This window comes from Ovis canadensis, chromosome 19, assembly GCF_042477335.2.
Source record: "Ovis canadensis isolate MfBH-ARS-UI-01 breed Bighorn chromosome 19, ARS-UI_OviCan_v2, whole genome shotgun sequence".
Taxonomy (NCBI): domain Eukaryota; kingdom Metazoa; phylum Chordata; class Mammalia; order Artiodactyla; family Bovidae; genus Ovis; species Ovis canadensis.
In genome coordinates, this window is record NC_091263.1 from 31,508,389 (window position 1) to 31,527,571 (window position 19,183).

Genomic DNA, 19,183 nt, shown 5'->3' on the forward strand with positions numbered 1-19,183 from the left:
GGCGTAGGTGGGCTTAACCCACCCATGGCCTAGCGTGGGTCGCCAGGCCTTCTTAGCTCCTGAGCACTCTGGGGAACTAACTGGGGGATGCAAGGTTGCACATGACTTCTGCTAAGAAGCAAGCAATGAGGAATTCCCTGGTGGCCTAGTGGTTAGGATTCTGGGCTTTCACAGCTGTGACCTCAGGGTTCAATTGCTAGCGGGGGACCTGAGATCTTTCAAGCCACAGGGTGTAGCTAAAGAAAAAGGAGGAGGCAATGGCTGGAAGTTTGTGGAAAAATGGTCAGAGAATTAATTCCTTTCCTGATGAGTGGCTCAGGACTCAAAGGAGAGGACTAAGCATAAACAGACCATAATTCACTTGTTCATGTATTAATTCACTCATCGCCTTTTCTCTTTATTCACTTCATAAAAACATTTATCGCTCCATCTGCTGCTGCTGCTGCTAAGTCACTTCAGTCGTGTCCGACTCTGTGCGACCCCACAGACGGCAGCCCACCAGGCTCCCCTGTCCCTGGGATTATCCAGGCAAGAACACTGGAGTGGGTTACCATTTCCTTCTCCAATGTAGGAAAGTGAAAAGTGAAAGTGAAGTTGCTCAGTCATGCCCGACTCTTCGCCACCCCGTGGACTGCAGCCTAGCAGGCTCCTCCGCCCATGGGATTTTCCAGGCAAGAGCACTGGAGTGGGTTGCCATTGCCTTCTCCGATCGCTCCATCTACTTGCCTCTATTTCCTCAATCATATTTTTGTTTCCTTACTCAGTGATCCTGTTACCCTGGCTAAAAACTATGTGGGTGACAATGGGAGGCAGCTGAGCAGACAACCAAAACACAAGGCAATAAAAGCAGATAGAAGAATGTATAAAATCTGCACGGACTTGGGACAGAGACTGGTTTATAACAGCTCAGAGGGTCAGAGGGCTTCCCTGGTGGCTCAGACAGTAAAGAATCTGCCTGCCATGTTGGGAGACCCAGGTTTGATCCTTGGGTCAGGGAAGATCCCCTGGAGAAGGGAACCCTCTCCAGTATTCTTGCCTGGAGAATTCCATGGACAGAGGAGCCTGGCAGGCTACAGTCCAAGAGGGCACAAAGAGTCGGACACAACTGAGCAGTTAACACTTCCATTTCATTTAGAGGGTCAGGGAGAATGTGGAAAGGACGTTGCGGGTCAGAAGACACTCCAGACAAAAGGAACAGCAAGGCACAGAGGTGCGAACAGCTGGTTTGCTTAGAGAGAGGTGAGAACTTCAGTGTGACTGGAGCCCTGGATATGTGGAGGGGGAGGGAAGGATGAGAGATGAGGCGGAAAGTAGGTTGAGACCAGGCTGGGACAGGCTTTGAAAGGCAGGTTAAGGTTCACTGGTTTTATTCCTAAGGTCAGTGGTTGTTCTCAAAATGTGGTTCCTGAACCGGCAACATCAGCATCATCTGGGAACTTAATAAAGATGCAAATTCTCAGAGCCCAGATCTACCCAATCAGCGGGGCTCCAGGGGGGGCCCAGATGTCTGTTTCAGCAGGCCCTGAGGCGATTCCTGATGCATTTTAGTCTGGGCATCACTCTTCTAGGCACTAGGGAGTCAGGGGTGGTTTGTGAACAGGGGAGTGCCATAACAGCACTCTAAAATGGGAAGTACTCTGATAGCAGCAGGGAGGCTGCACTGAAAAGAAGGGGTGAGGGTGAACTGGCAGCAGAGAGGAGTGCAATCGTGTGCAGAGAAACACATCTGAGATGGAGGATGTTGCAGAAACTGGCAGATGTCCTCCCAAATATATTCTCCCTTTCTTCTATAGTAATAGAACTCCTGATCTTTAGCTGGACATGTGCGTCTGAAAGACTAAATATCCTAGCTTCCTTTGCAATTAGGTATGATCATGTGATCAAGTTTTGGCTGACAGATGTGAGTGGAAGAGATGTGTGTTACTATGAGGTCTTGAGTCCCAAGGGGTGTGCCCTCCATGTTCCCTTCTCCCCATGGCTGGGATGAGGCATGGTGGCCACGCTTCTCAAAACATGTGGTCCAAGACAACATAGAAATAGGTGAGTAAAAAGACAAGAAGCTAGGGTTCCTCTTACCTGTAGTCATTGTACCAGCCTGAGACTGCTGTAACCAGATTGTTACACATTTCTATTTTAAGCCACAATTATTTTGGGTGTCTCCTAGGGAAACCAAACCTATGTTCTAGTTGATAAAGTAAGTGGCATGCCAAGCCCTCTTTTCAAAGTATACCTGCTTCCTTCTCTTCCCTTTGTCTCTTTCTTTTTCAAAAGAATTTGGGAAAACATAACTGAGGGTGTGTCTAATGAGTTTCATAAAGTTAAGCCCATCTGGTTTAATGGAGTCATGGTCATTAACCATTAGATTTAGCTCTAAGCTTCCTGGAAGCTAAGGTGAAAAATGGAAATATGATGCATCAGTCTCACAACATTTGATATCAGAGTAAAGGGCATCTCCCAGTTTTACTGACAAAAATTCTAATAATTTGTCATGCTGGTGAAATTTCTCAACTAGAGTCATATGTAGATAATATTCTCCATAAATTTGACAGGAAAAGGAGACTGAGTTTCACATGGTGATTTCTTATCACAACCTCTGATGAAAGCTCAGGACATATTGTTAAAACAACTCTGGGACAATGGTTATGCAAGGGACCCCCAAGCTAGGGTGGTGCCAAGCACAGTACATGAATTTGCTCCTCTCAACAACCCTATGTCAGAGCAGGCGATACTATTACCTTTATTTTACAGATGAGGAAACTAGGATACAGAAAGGGGAAGGGCCAGATCAGATAGCTGGTGGTGAGCCAGTGTTGTAAGCCAAGTCTTAGACCTTAGAGGCCTTATTCTAAACGTCCCTCACTGGGCTGGCCAGCACCATCACATACAAAATTGTAGGTACTGTGGGATGAGAATCAGCGAAAGGCCAAGAATATGTGCCCTAGAATGTGCCTGTGTTAGCCAAGAGAAATTAGTGAGATCTGGTAAACAGTAGATGGACCTCTGAGCCTCTAAAGATAGGCTGTTCCTGAGTGAGAAAATAGAGGTAGGCACCACAGAGGCAGAGGGAAAACCCCAAATGTGGGGCTCGACTAGAACTTGTGGGCCTTCAAGAATGGAAGGAGAAATAATATTGAAAGTGCTGTCCTTGGGGACCTAATGTCTAGAAAAGGAGAGGAAAACTCTCTTAAGTAGGCTGCAGTAACCATCAATTTACAAGCTGTGAAGTAGTACATCTGGGAGATGTACCTTCTATGTTTTAGTCATTCTCTTCGTGGTAATTTCTTCTAAATCTTGTTGTTATAAAAATATTTCTTCAAACATCTTGGAGCGTATAGCTTTGCACTGCTGCTGTTGTTGCTGCTAAGTCGCTTCAGTCGTGCCTGACTCTGTGCGACCCCATAGACAGCAGCCCACCAGGCTCCCCTGTCCCTGGGATTCTCCAGGCAAGAATACTGGAGTGGGTTGCCATTTCCTTCTCCAGTGCACGAAAGTGAAAAGTGAGAGTGAAGTAGCTCAGTCGTGCCCGACTCTTCACAACCCCGTGGACTGCAGCCTACCAGCCTCCTCCATCCATGGGATTTTCCAGCCAAGAGTACTGGAGTGGTTTGCCATTGCCCTAATTTAGGATTATTTCCCTGAAATTGATTCCCAGAAGAGAAATTCCTGGGTCAAAAGGCTGGACATTATTTAAGCTTTTGATGCGCATTGCCAAATTGCTTTCCAAAAGAAAGATTTTTAGCAAGTTATTTTTCCACCAGAAATACTGAAGTACCCATTGCTCACACTAACATCAGCTATAAATGCTTTCTTCTTTTAATCTGTACTTCCTTGACTACTTTCAAGGTAGAGAATACTCCATGTTCATTGTGTCTTGTCTGTCTCCTTTGACCATTTATTGGGTTCTTAGTTATCAATTTCGTGTATTCTTTACATAATAGAAATATTAATCCACTGTCACTAAAACATTTCCTCAGTCGGAAGTTTGCCTTTTACTGTTAGCTATGCTCTTGGAATAAGGTAGAGTTTTGGGTTTGTTTGTTTCCAACAACAGAGGTTAAGAATGTTTTTATAATTGCGATGCAACTGACAAGGGCTTAATTTCCAACATATACAAACAGCTCATGCAACCCAACAACAAAAGACAATCCAATTGAAAAATGAGCAGAAGACCTAAACAGACATTTTCCCAAAAAAGAAATACAGATGGTCAACAGGCACATGAAAAGATGCTCAACATCTCTTATTATTAGAGAAATACAATAAAAACTACAAGGTACTACCTCATTCCGGTCAGAATGGCCATCATTAAAACTCTACAAATAATAAATTTTGGAGAGGATGTGGACAAAAGTGAACCTCCAAAATAAGTTGGTATAGCCACTATGGAAAAAATATGGAAGGTCCTCAGAAAACTAAAAATAGAATTACCATAAGATGCAGAAATCCCACTCCTGAGCATATACCCAGATGAAAAGCTAATCCCAAAAGATACATGCATCCCTATGTCACCATTCACAATAGCCAAGACATGCAAACAAGCTAAATGTCCAACAACAGATGAATGGATAAAGAAGACATGGTAATATATACAGTGGAATACTATTCAGCCATAAAAAAGAACAAAATAATGCTATTTGCAGCAACATGGATGCAACTAGAGATTGTTACAGTAAGTTAATTAAGACCAAGAAGTACAAATACGTATGGTATCACTTATAGGTAGAATCTAAAATATGACACAGGGAATTTCCTGGTCATTCCCTTGTCCAGCGGTTAGGAACTGGCACTTTCACTGCTGTGGTTCAGGTTCAAACCCTGGTCGGGGACTAAAATCATGCAAACTGTGCCACAGCACAGCCAATAAATAAATAAATAAAATATGACACAAACGAACCTATCTATGAAACAGAAACAGATTCACGGACACAGGGTACAGACGTGGTTGCCAAGGGGGAGGCAGGGAGGGGAAGGGTGGAGTGGAGGCTGGGGTTAGCAGATGTAAGTTATTATGTATAGAATGGATAAACAGCAAGGTCCTACTGTATAGCACAGAGAACTGTATTTAGTATCCTATGATAAAATGGGTAAGAATATAAAAAGAATAATGGAAAAGGATATAAAAAAGAATGTATATATATATATGTGTGTATGTATACATATAAGGTTTTCCCAGTAGTCATGTGTGTATGTGAGAGTTAGACTACAAAGAAAGCTGAGTGCTGAAGAATTGATGCTTTTGAACTGTGGTGTTGGAAAAGACTCTTGAGAGTACCTTGGACTTCAAGGAGATCCAACCAGTCCATCCTAAAGGAAAAATCAGTCCTGAATATTCATTGGAAGGACTGACACTGAAGCTGAAACTCCAATACTCTGGCCACCTGATGGAAAGAGCTGACTCACTGGAGAAGACTCTGATGCTGGGAAAGATTGAAGGCAGGAGGAGAAGGGGACGACAGAGGATGAGATGGTTGGATGGCATCACCAACTCAATGGATGTGAGTTTGAGAGCTCCGGGAGTTGGTGATGGACAGGGAAGCCTGGCGTGCTGCAGTCCATGGGGTCGCAAAGAGTTGGACATGACTGAGCAACTGAACTGAACTAAATCACTTTGCTGTACAGCAGAAATGAACACACTGTAAATCAACTATACCTCAACAAAAAAGGTTGTTATGTTTGTACATAAGCCTGTCCATCTTTTCCTTGTGATTTCTTCCATTTTTCTCTAATCTCAGAAGACCACACATCTAACGGTTAATTTTCTGTTGGATTCAAGAACTGATGGCGATGTCTGAGCTGTTTTGTCCTTTTTCAGTTACAAAGGAGAGAAGGGAATTACTTCCTTTACTTTTTTCTTTTCTTTTTTCCATATATTTTGACTTTCCTTGACTTACTTTTTTAGTACCTTGAAATATGCTCAGTGAATATGGGGGCTCATTGGAGATGGGGGCTATAGGAGTAAATGGGTATATGTATACACATTATAAAAAGTCTGGAGGAGTAAGAAACAAAACATATTAACTTGATTTTTTTTCTGATGGGAGCAGGACTGGGATGGATTTTGGTTGTGCCTGCCCAGCACTGCTATTCCTTTGGGCAATATAGCCGTCTTCACTCCTTGAGACTCTGTTGGGGTTGCCCATGACAGTACACTTACCCTGTATAGTACCTTAATCCTCTGCCAACAGGTTCAGGGGTAAAGGCATAGGCGTGTCAGTTCAGCAGAGCCCATCATAGTCCTTCCCTGAGACTGATACACGAAACCAGGTGTAGCTCCTCTTTTGCTGGGTTCAGTTGAAAAGATGGGGCTCTCACACCATGCTTGCTTCCAGCTAGAGATCACTCTGCAGAGGAAAGGAAACCAAAGTGTAAAGAAAAATCAAGACAAGGAGAGATGAGAGGAAGCAAATCCTACAAGTACTGTGTCTCCAGTTCCAGTCTCAGACGCTGAGCCATGGTGTTCTTCCTTTAGCCTTGCCTCAGCTATGTTAAGCCCTAGGTTTCTTTTTGGTGAAGCTGGCTTAACTGGGTATTCTGTCACTTGACAAGTGAAAGAATCTAACCAGTGGAAAGGAGATATAGGGAAAGGAAGTTGCCACTTAGGCCCCTATTCCCAGACAAATCAGGTCCCTTCTCTTAGCCTCTGTTTATACTAAAGTAAAAGTAAATTTTAGCTGTCATATTTTAAATCCCAATGGTATTCCAGGCACTTCACATTCATCAGCTCATAGACTTCTTGGGAGAACTCTGAGTCAGTCATCAATATTCCCATATTCCAAATGGAGAAAGTGAGACTCAGGGAGACAAAGTGTGACCCAGGTTAAGTCGTCCTAGAAACCTCAGCCATCTTCCTCTCTCACCTGTAAAATAGGCATAACAAACTGACTACCCTAGAACACAGTCTTGAGGATAAGAGAGGGAAAAGCCAGTTGAAACTGACTTGGGGTTAAGCCTCGTCCTCTCCCCATGGCTGAGACAGTAAAGAATCTGCCTGCAATGCAGGAGACCTGGCTTCCATCTCTGGGTGGGGAAGATCCCCTGAAGAAAGGAATGGCTACCAACTTCAGTATTCTTTGGAGAATTCCATGGACAGAGGAGCCTGGCGGGCTACAAATCATGGGATCAAAAAGAGTCGGACACGACTGTCTGAGTGACTAACGCACAACTCCCCATTTCCAGATGGAAAAAGCGGGAATTCAAAAGTTCGGGGTAGCACTCAGTGGTGATGGAGGTGGAGTCGGGGGCCTTCAGGCTGGCTCCTCTGGCTGGCTCCAGTCCAGGCCCACCCCTACTTCCTGGGAGTTGCTCCTCCCCGCCCCACCGTCTTCCCAAGGAAGGCCTTGCACAAGATGACGTCAGTCAGGTCCTTTGGCCCCTTGCCTGCCGGCCCGGAGCGGTTTCGGGCTTCCCCTCCCCAACCTGGCCCTGAGCCACGGGCCCCAGGCGCCGGCCCCATCACGTGATCCTCTTTGGCCGCCTTCCCCCAGGAGCCTGATTTAACTCTCCCTCCTCCCCCTTCCCTCCCCGCCCCAGGCCCTCCGGGCACCACACCTGTTCTGCCTGGCAGGTGTAGGGAATTAGAGCATCAGCTCTTCCTCAGAGAAGGACCTTTTAGTTTTCCCGCCAGTAGAATGAGGCCCTCAGCCTACGACTGCCTCTGTTCTCTTCATTGCTTACTTTTGCGTGGGCCTTTCCTTACGGCCCCATTCCTCCACTCCCATCAGTCTCCCAAGCCCTTCCCAGGGACTAATTCCCGGGGCTGGGTTGGGAGGGGTGGGGACTGGCGGGGAGGAGAGGAGGACAGAGCTCAACCCTAAGGAAGCTCACAGAACTGGTCTGAAAGAAACTTCTAGAGACAGGGTGGAAAAGGTCAGCTTCCGGCATCGGACAGACTTGGGTTCGAATTCAGCTCTGCTTCTGACCAGTTGATTCTGAACCCTTCATCTCCCTATGCCTCAGTGGTTCCTTTCGCGAAACGGGGACCCCGGCGGGAAACGAAAGACAGAACGAGTCCAGCGGATGCTCTGACTGAACTGAGGGGCTCCTCCGCGCGCCCACCCCGCCCCGGGCGCCCCTTCCTCAGCCCCGGAGCGGGGCCTCACCTCCTCAGTCCCTCCGCCGCAGGCTCCTCCTCCATTGACATCAGAGCCGCAGGCGGGAGGAGGGAGCCAGCGGAGCCCGAACCGAGCCCCAGTGAGAGAGCGGGCTGGCGGGCCAGGAGCGCAGCAGCGGCGGACGGCGGCCGGAGCTCGGCCCCAGCCAAGTCGGGCCTCCCAGCCAGCCCCGCGGCGGGGCAGCCGCAGGTACCGCCCCGGAGCCGCCCCGCCCACGACCCTGGGCGCCAGAGGGCGGCGGGACCCCCATCCGCTGGGTACCCTCTCCCAAAGATGGGAGGGGGTGCCTGGGCGTGCTGCACTCTACTTGGGCAGGGTAGGGCCTTTCTTCCCCAGCTCTGCCCCAGGCCCAGCAGGTGCCAGGTGGCCAGTGGGAAACTGAGCGGGTAAAAGGGGAAGGTGAGGAGGGATGTGTGTGTATGTGTCTGCCTTCAGCTGGGCCTGAGTGTGGAAGGACTGGGCATTTGGAGGTATAGATGTGTGGCGGCCGTATTGGGGTGTGCGAATGTCTTAGCACAGGCAAGTGGATCAAATGTGAAGTTGCAGGCATGTTGGTGTGTAGGGTATCCGTCTGGGTGGGGGTGTCTGGGAATCCGTGTTTTTGTTACAGACTGTATCCAAGTGTTGTGTGTGCTGGGGTCTGGCTCAACGGGTAGTAAGTCAGAGTTGGGGGGTATGTAGTTGTGTCCTGAGGATGTTTGGAGTTAGATGTATAAGGATTTGGAGTTTAAGAGTTTCTAGAGTGTATAGGAGGGCTTCTGTGGTAGCTTAGTGGTAAAGAATTCGCCTGCCAAGCAGGAGACACAGGATCGATCTCTGGGTGGGAAAAATCCCCTGGAAAAGGAAATGGCAACCCGCTCAAGTATTCTTGGCTGGGAAATCCCATGGAGAGAGGAGCCTGGTGGGCTACAGTCCATGGGGTCACAAGAGTCAGACATGATTTGAGCCACTGAACAGGGTGTGCAGGAGCTGCAGGGTGACAGGTGTGCGGAATCCAGGATGTCTGGTATACAGGTGAGGTAGGTATGTGTGTGTGTATCTGTTCTGTCTGGGTGTCATCTTGTCCTGGTGTGTGTGGATGTGTTTTGGGGTGTGGGAAGGATGTCTGGGTGTGAGGGTGTCTGGGGGGGTGAGTTGATGTGGGCTGATGTCTAGGTGTACATGTGTGATCAGAGACTCATCTGGAGATGGATTGTGCGGATCTGGGGGCAGGTGTCTGGTTTCAGGGTTGTGGGTGGGTCTTGGTGCAGGGATATGTATGGAACTGTGAGTTGTTTTTTTTTTTTTTTTTTTTCGGCCAGGCCTCCAAATGGATTTTAAAATCCTGCCCTCTGAAGCTTACCATCAAGTCTCTTTTCCTAGAAGTTTCTGCCCCTGGGATGGGTGGTCAGGCCCCCTGGAACAAAGTCTCATCCAGATTGGACTCTCATACCATGGGCTCTAGTTAGGGCACCTTCCCCTCTTTTTCCAGCAGAAGAAACAGAGAAGGAAAGTGCCCTCTCTGAGGTCACACAGCACACTGGGCTGAGTTTTGACCTCCCTTTCCGTGGGCTTACGATGGCATTGAGAGGCTGTGTTTTCTGGATGGGTCCTAATCTGCCTGCAGTGCCCTCCAAGGCCTTTGCTTTCAGCGAGCCTAGCTGGGGCCTCATTGGGCAGCTATCCATCTCCAACCAAATCCTATCCATCTCCAACTTCAGCTCCCCATTCCCCATCTGATAACTGGGGAGAGAGTGCTTACCCGCTACTGCTGGTTGTGACAGAGGGCTCAAGAGAGTAAAAGTATAGGCTGGATCAGGCTGAGATGAAGCCAGTAGGGGACAGGTTAGGGGGGGACCCTTTCTCAGGCTGCTGGGACCCAGATGGGGAGTCAGGACTGAGAGGGGTAACGGGAGGCCTGGGCAACTCCAGCTGTGCCTGCTGTTGCTGTGGTAACAGTGCAGAAGGAGCTATTTAAAAACGTGGCTGAGATATTGCTGGAAGCCCAGGCTGCCGGAAACCTGATTTCCGAGAGGCTTGGCAAGGGAGGAGGAGGAGGGAGAGGAGACACCCCAGAGATTCCCAGGGTGGGGCAGCGACATTGCCGGTTCTGGGGACAGGGGATTCTCCGGGGCTGTGTGTTTCTACAGATTGTTTGGGGTCTTCTTTGCTGTCCTCCTAGAGTTCAGTATCCCCTCGTGTGTTTGGATTTAGAGAGGGAGACATTGGGAGGTGAGCTGAATGAATGAATGAGTGACTTTATTGAATAAAGAATTTTGCTGCCACCTGAAGGATTTTCCTCTAGGCTTAAGGATATAATGAATGGATATTGCTGAATGAACAAATGGCCTGTGAATGAATGTTGGATGATTTTGTCAAATGAATGAATCAAGGATGAATAACTGTGTGCTCAATGGGGCCTTCACTAAGTTCCCACAAAAAAGTCTGAGCCCTGCTGAGTCTTCTTCGATTCCCTTTCCCAGGAGCCCTGGCTGTGGCCGGGGGGCAGTGGGCCATGCCGGGGGCAGTGGAAGGCCCCAGCTGGAAGCAGGCAGAGGACATTAGAGACATTTACGACTTCCGAGATGTTCTGGGAACGTGAGTCTCCGTGGCAGGAGAGAAGGGGGAGCTGTCCCTGAGCTGGGGGGTAGGGTGCGGAGGGTCCTCACTCGTGGGCCTGCCTGGCTAGGGAGGCTGGGTCCAGGGTGGTGCTTCCTCTGGCCAGTTGATCACTGCTTCCTGTTTCCTACATCCCAGGCCCTGTGGTGGCCTTGTATGGCCCGAGTGGCCCGGAGTTTTCACTTCTGGCTGACAGGGGGTGGAACAGAGGCTGTTCTTGCTCTGGGTTCCTGTGACAAGAAAGTAGGCGAGAATGAAGGAGCCAGTTTTTTAAACTGACTGCCAAGAACTGGGGGTTCTGGCCTAGGTTTTGGAACTGAAGCTGGGCATGGCTCTGTTCTCCATGGTGAGAATCCAAAAATAACTCAAACCTGATCTCTGCCCCTCAAGTTGATCCCAAAGCTGTGAGGGAGACAGACCCACGGAAAATGACAACCGGGTGTGTGCTGTGCTCTAACTAAGTTCGCAAAAGAGGACTTGTTGAGCCCAGAGAGCAGCGGCTTCCGTGTGGGGAATAACTTTCTGGAGAAGGGGGCATTAGAGCTGGGGATTGAAGGATGGGTAGGAGAGTACTTGTCAGACAGGGAGAAGGCATTCCAGGCAGGAGGAATGGCATAAACAAAGGCTCAGAGGTATGTTATGTGTGGAAAGAGACAGAGTCTGGTGGAGCTTATAATCAGAGGCTGGGGGGGGAAGAGTGGAAGACACTGAGGAAAGAGAGGAACAGGTCAGGTAAGGCCTCGAAGCCAAGCTATAGAGGCTGGAAGTAATCTCATGAGCCACAGGATAACATTTAAGACTTTGTGGCAGATTTGCAATTCAGGATAGTCATTCTGGCCACAGTATAGAGGGTACATTGAAGAGGGACAAGACTGGAAGCCTGCAATGAGGCTATTGTAGTCACTAGTTAGTCTGATGATTGAGATTTCACCATGAGATGCTGTTCATTGACTATAACTTATTATCCCAGGAAAAGCAAATAGTTCTAGAGAGCACTAGTCAACACTCATTCCTTAACCAGTGAACTTTAGTGAAAATGAGTATGCTTCTTTTTAAGACTTCAAAAGCACTGCTTCTCAAACTTCAGTGAGCATACACATCACCTGTTGCTCAGTCTCTAAGTCATGTCCGATTCTTTGTGACCCGATATGGACTGTATGTAGCCTGCCAGGCTCCTCTGTCCTCCACTATCTCCTGGAGTTTGCTCATATTCACCTCCATTGAGTTGGTGATGTTGTCGAACCATCTCATCCTCCGCTGCCCCCTTCTCCTTTTGCCTTCAATCCTTTCCCAGCATCAGGGTCTTTTCCAGTGAGTTGGCTCTTTGCATTAGGTGGCCTAAGTATTGGATCTGGTTAAAATGCAGCTTCTGATTTTAGTAGGTCTAAGGTGGGGCCCAAGATTCCACAGTTCTGAAAAGCTACCAGGTGATGCTGATGTTCTTCATGGTTCTAAAGGGTGTTAAATAAGCCATGACTCAAATTGGCTTTTGCAGAAAAAGGAATGAATCAGTCATGCACATAATCAAAAAGCCTAGGGAGTAAACTTCAGGTATGGGATACAGGGGCTCACATGATATTATTAGGAAACTGTCTTTGACTGTTTCTCTGCTCTGATTTCCTTTGTGTTGGTTTCATTCTCAAGCAGGCTCTCCCCAAGTGGTGGCAAAGATGACCACCATTAGCTCCAGGCTTACATCCTACCAACTTAGCAGGAAAGAACACCTCATTCTCAAAGTGCCAGTAACCTGGCTTACATCACATCACAGGACCCAGTTACTGTGGCCAGGGAATAGACAACTCTGATTGGCTAGGCTGGGGCACCTCTGGCACCAGAGGTGAACGGGTGATAGAGGGAGGCTCATTCCACCTCCTTGTCCTGGGGATGGTCATGTAACCCATAGGGGGATGGAGAGGCTGGAGGCAAGCTGAGGTTCCTGCTCTCCATCTCATGAAGCCCCTCTCCCCGCAGAGGAGCCTTCTCTGAGGTCATCCTGGCAGAAGATAAGAGGACTCAGAAGCTGGTAGCCATCAAATGTATCGCCAAGAAGGCTCTGGAGGGCAAGGAGGGCAGCATGGAGAACGAGATCGCTGTCCTACACAAGTGCGTGGAGCAAATTCTGTTCCTGCTGTGGGTTAACCCTGCCTTGACCCGTCCCACTCCCCTCCTCTCTCTGCTTTGGGCAAATCACCTAACCTCTCTGAGCCTCAAGCTGCTCATTTGTAAATGGGGGTAATTATCTTCACTTGGTAGGATGTGGGGGGGATTAGAGGTCCTTTACTTCAAGTGCCTGGCACGAGAGCAAACACGACTGATGTGATTAACATGCCACTGCTTCTTTACAATGGTTTAATGTCCAGTCATATCTAAAGGTCAATCCTTGAACATGTCTTGAACCCATGTATCTCTGCTGATGCTATCTCTAGACCTACCTCAAGTTGCCCCACGTATTACACCACCTCACAAGTTTAAAAACACCTATCTGCTGATACCCTGACAACAACCAGATGGTCTCTGAACTCCTCATGCTGACGGGAAACCTGCTGTTCCCACTGGAAAGCTCATATAGAATCTCTACTTCGAGCCTCCCACCTGAGCTTTCTCACCACCCTGAGCAGGGACGAAATAATCATTTCTACCACTGGGTCGGGAAGACTGAGGCCCAGAGAGGACAAAGGACTTGCCTAAGGTCACACAGCAAGTCTGTGGCAGAGCCAAGCCTTCCATCAAATTCACTCACCATCATTGGTTCATTTCTGGAGTGTTTACTGTGTGCCAGGCACTGTGCCAAGATTCTTCCCTTCATTTCTTCATGTGATCCTCACCTCAGTACTTGGAGGGAAGTACTATCACTGGCTTCATATTACAGATTTTAAAAAACTGAGGTCTGGAGAGGTTACTCAATTCAGTGAATATTAGTGAGTATTCAGTCTGCACTAGGTGTGGAGGAACAGTGGTCAGCAAGATAAAGCTGCCGGTCTTGTAGAGATGACATGCTGGTGGGAGAGGCTGGCAAATTTATAAACCCAGACAAGTGTTAAAATCCTATAGTAGTCAGCACTGTGAGGTGAGACTTGCCCTCAACAGCACGTGGCAGAGGCAGATGAGGACTCAGGTCTGTGAGATGCCAGAGCCCAGTGTTAACCTCCGTGACACTATAACACATCATGGTAAAGCAGCTTTTCCCTTTGGGACCCAGATCTTTGGCTCATCCTGCCCTGGTTTGCAGGCAGTGCTTCCTTAAGATGAGGATAGGGAGGTGGCTGAACTGTCCTCGGCTCTGAACCACCTCATTTCTCCTTTCAGGATCAAGCACCCCAACATTGTAGCCCTGGATGACATCTACGAGAGTGGGGGACACCTCTATCTCATCATGCAGCTGTGAGTGGCCTTGTGTCAACCCCTTTCTCACACCCGTCCCTGCTGCCCCCTCCCTGGTCTCTCTGCATCCACTGCTCTCTTGGCCAGACTGCCCTGTCCCTGGCTGCAGGGTGTCAGGCGGTGAGCTGTTTGACCGAATTGTGGAAAAAGGCTTCTACACAGAACGGGATGCCAGCCGCCTCATCTTCCAGGTGCTGGATGCTGTCAAGTACCTACATGACCTGGGCATCGTACACCGAGACCTCAAGGTGGGTATGAAGATGTGTGGGAAGCTAGGGCACCCAAGAGTGGGGCCTCTGCAAACTCCCCACTGTGACCTTGGGTACCTCTCACCCCCTTGCTAAGCCTTGCCTTTCTGTCTGACCTCTTAAGCCCTAAACTGCTTCCTCCCCATTCCAGTTCTGAAACTCAAATGAACACAAAGGTGATTATCTCAGTCACATCTTAGGTTTTTTCTGAGAATAAAACTCCCACTTGCTCTTTGGAGAAAACTTGGATGACAGCAAAACACAAAGAAGACAGCCAGAAACCCCCAAAGCCCTGTACCTCAGAGATGATGATGAGGTGCATGTTTGGTGGTACATCACACTCTGTTTTAGGAGGAGAGCACTGGGGTGAAATAGAGCTGACTTTGAATTCTGGCCTAGCCACTCCCTAACTATAGATCCCCAACTGCAAGTCACTTTGCCTCTCAAGGCATCCGTTTACTCATCTGTAAAGAGGGATTATTCACAGTGGCCTGGCAGGGATGTGGTAAGGATGAACTGAAATGAAGCACAGCACAAGATCTGGCACACAGTAGGTGCTCAAAAATTCTTCAGGGCTTCACAATACATACCTGAGGTTTATAGGAGATCCCCACCCCCCCTCCATACTCCTGAGGTCCTTGTCCATTTTGGAACTTCTAACTTCCTTGAGAACTTCCCTGAGTTTCTTGTGCCTCCAACCAAGATGGTAGCTGTAAAACTACAGTGGCTTTTGGGGAGGGGGGCTCATTGGGGTGTTTATGGAGGCAGAAGCTTCTGTTAGCCTCTGGCCATTTCCAACTTTCCTTTTCCTCCCTCCCGCCCTCCAAGCCAGAGAATCTGCTGTACTACAGCCTGGATGAAGACTCTAAGATCATGATCTCCGACTTTGGCCTCTCCAAGATGGAAGACCCCAGCAGTGTGCTCTCCACGGCCTGTGGAACCCCAGGATACGTGGGTGCGGAGGGCCCTGGTCTGGCGCTGTGGGCAGGGAAGAAGCGGGAGCTGCCGGGCAGAGATTTGTCAACACTGTGTCCCCTTCCCTCCATAGCCCCTGAGGTGCTGGCCCAGAAGCCCTACAGCAAGGCCGTGGATTGCTGGTCCATCGGGGTCATTGCCTATATCCTGTGAGTGGGGGCCTGGCTGTTATGGATGTGGCTCTGGACTTCTCTCCCCTACTTTGCTCTCTTTTTCCTCTGTGCTATTTCTTCCTTCCTGCCATCCATATTTATCTCTACCAGTTAATGACTGTATTATTTCACTCAATAGAGACTAGGTTTCTGACCACTGTGGCCAAGCGCCGAGGATTTAGCAGAGAACAAAAAACGACAAAGTGCTCGCCCTCAGGGAGCAGACATGCTAGTAGCAGAGGAGACAGAAAATAAACAAGTAAATAAACCTGTAAAATAATGGCAGGTGGTGAAACATGTATGAAGAAAAATCAAGCAAGGTAGGGAGATGGGATGGATGCTGTTTTAGATAAGGAGGTCAGGAGCCGCTCTGAGGAGGTGGCATGAGTGGCATCCAGAATGAAGTGAGGGAGCCAGACACTCAAAGTGTTCGGGGAGAGTGGCTTAGAGAGAGCACAGAGCAAGCGCAAAGGCCCTGAGGAACGACAGATGGTGGCACAATACAGAATAGAAAGCTGGTGGAGTCGGACAGGAGTGAGCAAGGCAGAAAGCTAGGTTTCCCCACTTTGTAGAAGGGGAACTCCTTCCTCGGGGTCCTGTCTGAACCTCAACATCGCACCAAAGCTCCCTCTGGAAGCCAGTGTGTACACTGACGGTAGAAATGAGAATGAGTTTCTCCCTGCCCAGGCTCTGTGGTTATCCTCCCTTCTATGACGAGAATGATGCCAAACTCTTTGAACAGATTTTGAAGGCCGAGTACGAGTTTGACTCTCCTTACTGGGACGACATCTCTGACTCTGGTATTTGGGGCTTTGCTTTCATTCCCTGATCCTACCTCCAGTCCCTGCTTCATCTGCTTGGGTGGGGGGGAGTGGGGGTTGCAGAGTGGGGGTTAGGGAAGGTCTCTTCACTTCACCAGATTCCCCAGCCCCAGATTAAGCACTGTCTTTAAGACCAGACACCTCACCCTGGGTGCTTTTCTCTGCCTGGCCCCTGATCAGACATAGTATATTTCAGACTACCTCCCCACACTGACTTCCTAGTACCTAAAACAACACCACTAATGTTTTCATCTGTCCTTTTGGGCCTCCAGTTAGGCAGCAAAGCTGTGAAGGCATTATTGATCATTTACATGTCAGTGTGAATCTTCTCTAAGAACAAGTTATTCTTAAGGGAGAAAGCTGGAGAGCTGGGTTGGGTCGGGGGACTTAGAGAAAGAGTACAGGTGGTGTGGGGCAGTGCATGGACAGATCTGGCTTTGATGCCAGGCCAGACCTGAGGGGGTGGGTTCTATCTTGGGGGTGTTCTCAGGCACCGCCATGCTGTCTTTGCTCTTGTCTGGGGGGCTCAGCCAAAGACTTCATCCGGCACTTGATGGAGAAGGATCCAGAGAAGAGGTTCACCTGTGAGCAGGCCTTGCAGCACCCCTGGTGAGAGCTCCCACAAGCCTTGGGTTAGGATGGGGTCTGGGGCCCCTAGGCCTGCCTCTTCCTTCACCGACAGCCCTTTATACACACCTGTCCTAGGATTGCAGGAGATACTGCCCTAGATAAGAATATTCACCAGTCTGTGAGCGAGCAGATCAAGAAGAACTTTGCCAAAAGCAAGTGGAAGGTGAGCCCACGACCCCCATCTAGCCTCCAGCTCACACCAAGTGGGGCACACAGTAAATGCTCAGGGATGCTTACTGAAGGGTCTCATTCATTCATGCAGTGCTGTGACACCTACTTTATTCCGGTGATGGTCCCTGATCTTCAAGACCATAGGGAGAACAGTGTATTCTTCTCAAGGAGACATAATCCAAGTTATGGTGTCCTGGAAGGGGCCTAAAGTGGTCATGGCCTGACAGACTGGTCAGGCCTGAGAGCTGAGTAGGAATTAGTCTAGCACAGCAGGATAAGGTCTGAGGCCGAGGGAACCAGGGTGCAAAGGCCCAGGAGAAGAGAGTATAGCCATCTGGGCAGTGCCTGGCAGGACTGAAGGGGCTGCAGGCAGCAAACTGGGCTGAAGACAGGTTGGGGCCAGGCTGCCTGGGGGCTTGGGTCCCACAGTAGAGCACTGACTTGATGGTGAGGATGCTGAGGAGCTCCGGCAGGATTTTCAGCTGAAACCTGACCTTTACAAGGGACTCTCAAGATGCTTAAAGGCAGAGTGAAGGATGGGAGACCCTTTAGGGGACTGTGGCAGAGATGCGGTCAGGAGACAGTGAGGGCTTGAATCAGAGCAGTGACAGTGCGAACAGAGAACACTGGACCAGGAGTTGTTTGGGAGGCAGAACCAACAAGAAGTGATGTTAGAACGGATACTGGAAGAGAGCGGAGATGACCAGGGCTCGCCCAAGACTTTGGCTGGGGACAAGGTGGATGATGGTGCCATCACTTAGATGGAGATCCTGGGGCCAGAAACTTGTTTTGGGGGAGATTTTGATTTAGGACATGGTAAATTCGAGGGGCATTTCAGTGGACAGGTTGAATAGAGAATGATAGACATACAGCTGTGCAAGTCATTTAACCTCTCTGTGCCTGTTTTCCTCCTTTGACAATGCTGACACTAATACTGCCCACCTCAAAGACTTTCAGGAAGATTAAATGATCTACTATGATAAGTGTTTAGAACACTACCTGACACACAATGCTATACAAAGTGTTTACTATTATGTGAATGTGAATTATATGAAAAATTATACGTCTTCATATATTTTATACGTGTGTGTATGTGTGTGTAACTATATAATGTGACTGAATATAATTTAATGAAGTCTTGTAGAGGTTTCAGGGGGTTTTGGGGATCAACCAATATCACTTGAATGAAAATAACAGAACTGCTGTTAAGAATTCTACCACCAGACCCTGCCCCACGATCTCCTACTCTCTCAAAAGTCCCTTCTTCTGCCTTTCTCCACAGCAAGCCTTCAATGCCACAGCCGTGGTGCGGCACATGAGGAAGCTACAGCTGGGCACCAGCCAGGAGGGGCAGGGACAGACAGCGAGTCGTGGGGAGCTCCTGGCACCAGCAGCCGGGGGTGAGAAGAGGGCTCTGTGCAAGGGCATGGGAGGTCCGTGGAGAGTGGCCCAGGCTGGAGTGGAGGGTCTGCTCCTGTGATCAGCTCTGCTCTCTCTTCCCATGTAGGGCCGGTGGCTGGCTGCTGCTGTCGTGACTGCTGTGTGGAGGCCAGCCCAGAACTGTCCCCCTCTCTGCACCCCCAGCTCTAGGGGCCTGGATCCAGGGTCAGGATCTACTATGCAGGAAGGGTTGGGGATGGCCTACTCTCCCTCCCTCCCTGAACTGGGGAGGTACCCTGCCCCACCCCCTCCACACCCCTTTCCGTATCACCCCTCCACTGCATTTTCCATACAAATATTTCTATTTTATTGTTCCTTCTTACAATAAAGATAAGAGATTAAAACCACAGGCAGCTCTGTCTCCTCAGACAACCTATACCCCACATGGTTGTGCAAACTGCTTGATTTGAGGGTGCCTGGCCCCTGAGACAGCTGTAGGAAGTCCCCTTTCCAACATGAGACTGGACGGGGGAGAGTAGGAGGGAGCAGTAGGGAGGGGTGTTTGGGGAATCCCTTTCTCTGTGCCCCCACCTAGCCTTCCGGCCCTGTGCACCTTTTTCTGCGCTTTGCTGGTGGCTCCTGAGCTCGCTGGAGTTGGCGCAAGTCAGCGCTGAACAGCACCTGGGGAAGAGGGGCGGGAGTCTGAGTGGGGAGAG

At 49.2% G+C, this 19,183-nt stretch overlaps 3 protein-coding genes across 8 annotated transcripts in view; 1 reads left to right on the top strand and 2 right to left on the bottom strand.

Annotated features, from left to right (window-relative positions):
* ARPC4 (actin related protein 2/3 complex subunit 4) overlaps positions 1-8,456 on the bottom strand; it is a 31,898-nt gene extending 23,442 nt beyond the window's left edge. The window contains exons 1-2 of the mRNA XM_069562020.1: positions 8,100-8,456; positions 6,155-6,341 (exon numbers count right to left, since the gene is read on the bottom strand). The gene's annotated coding sequence lies outside the window, so the exon portion shown is untranslated. The remainder of the gene's footprint in view (positions 1-6,154; positions 6,342-8,099) is intronic.
* Positions 1-19,183, bottom strand: part of OGG1 (8-oxoguanine DNA glycosylase) — a 28,956-nt gene that overhangs the window by 3,961 nt on the left and 5,812 nt on the right. For 2 of the 4 annotated variants that reach the window (XM_069562014.1, XM_069562015.1), the window contains one exon: positions 18,811-19,148. The exons of the other annotated variants lie outside the window; for them this stretch is intronic. In XM_069562014.1, coding sequence (XP_069418115.1) covers positions 19,059-19,148 — 90 coding nt within the window. In that variant the 3' untranslated portion in view covers positions 18,811-19,058. Of the gene's footprint in view, positions 1-18,810; positions 19,149-19,183 lie in introns of those variants that run through there. 4 annotated transcript variants of the gene reach the window in all.
* CAMK1 (calcium/calmodulin dependent protein kinase I) lies at positions 7,469-18,874 on the top strand. Of its 3 annotated transcripts, none has more exons than XM_069562009.1 (12): positions 7,469-8,300; positions 10,574-10,688; positions 12,681-12,812; positions 14,016-14,090; positions 14,200-14,338; positions 15,167-15,293; positions 15,387-15,462; positions 16,153-16,265; positions 16,817-16,895; positions 16,992-17,079; positions 18,370-18,487; positions 18,595-18,874. In XM_069562009.1, the coding sequence occupies exons 2-12, from the start codon at positions 10,606-10,608 to the stop codon at positions 18,675-18,677; spliced, it is 1,113 nt and encodes a 370-aa protein (XP_069418110.1). In that variant the 5' UTR covers positions 7,469-8,300; positions 10,574-10,605; the 3' UTR covers positions 18,678-18,874. The 3 variants fall into 3 exon arrangements, with proteins under 3 accessions (XP_069418110.1, XP_069418109.1, XP_069418111.1); XM_069562008.1 differs by having other exon boundaries at positions 8,196-8,427; XM_069562010.1 differs by lacking the exon at positions 7,469-8,300 and adding an exon at positions 8,326-9,130.

Coding starts and splice junctions, on each gene's coding strand:
- CAMK1 (XM_069562008.1), top strand. CDS start 8,385: ATGGGAGGGGGTGCCTGGGCGTGCTGCACTCTACTTGGGCAGG. Junction 12,813..14,015: donor GAGATCGCTGTCCTACACAA/GTGCGTGGAGCA, acceptor TTCTCCTTTCAG/GATCAAGCACCCCAACATTG. Junction 15,294..15,386: donor TGGAACCCCAGGATACGTGG/GTGCGGAGGGCC, acceptor TTCCCTCCATAG/CCCCTGAGGTGCTGGCCCAG.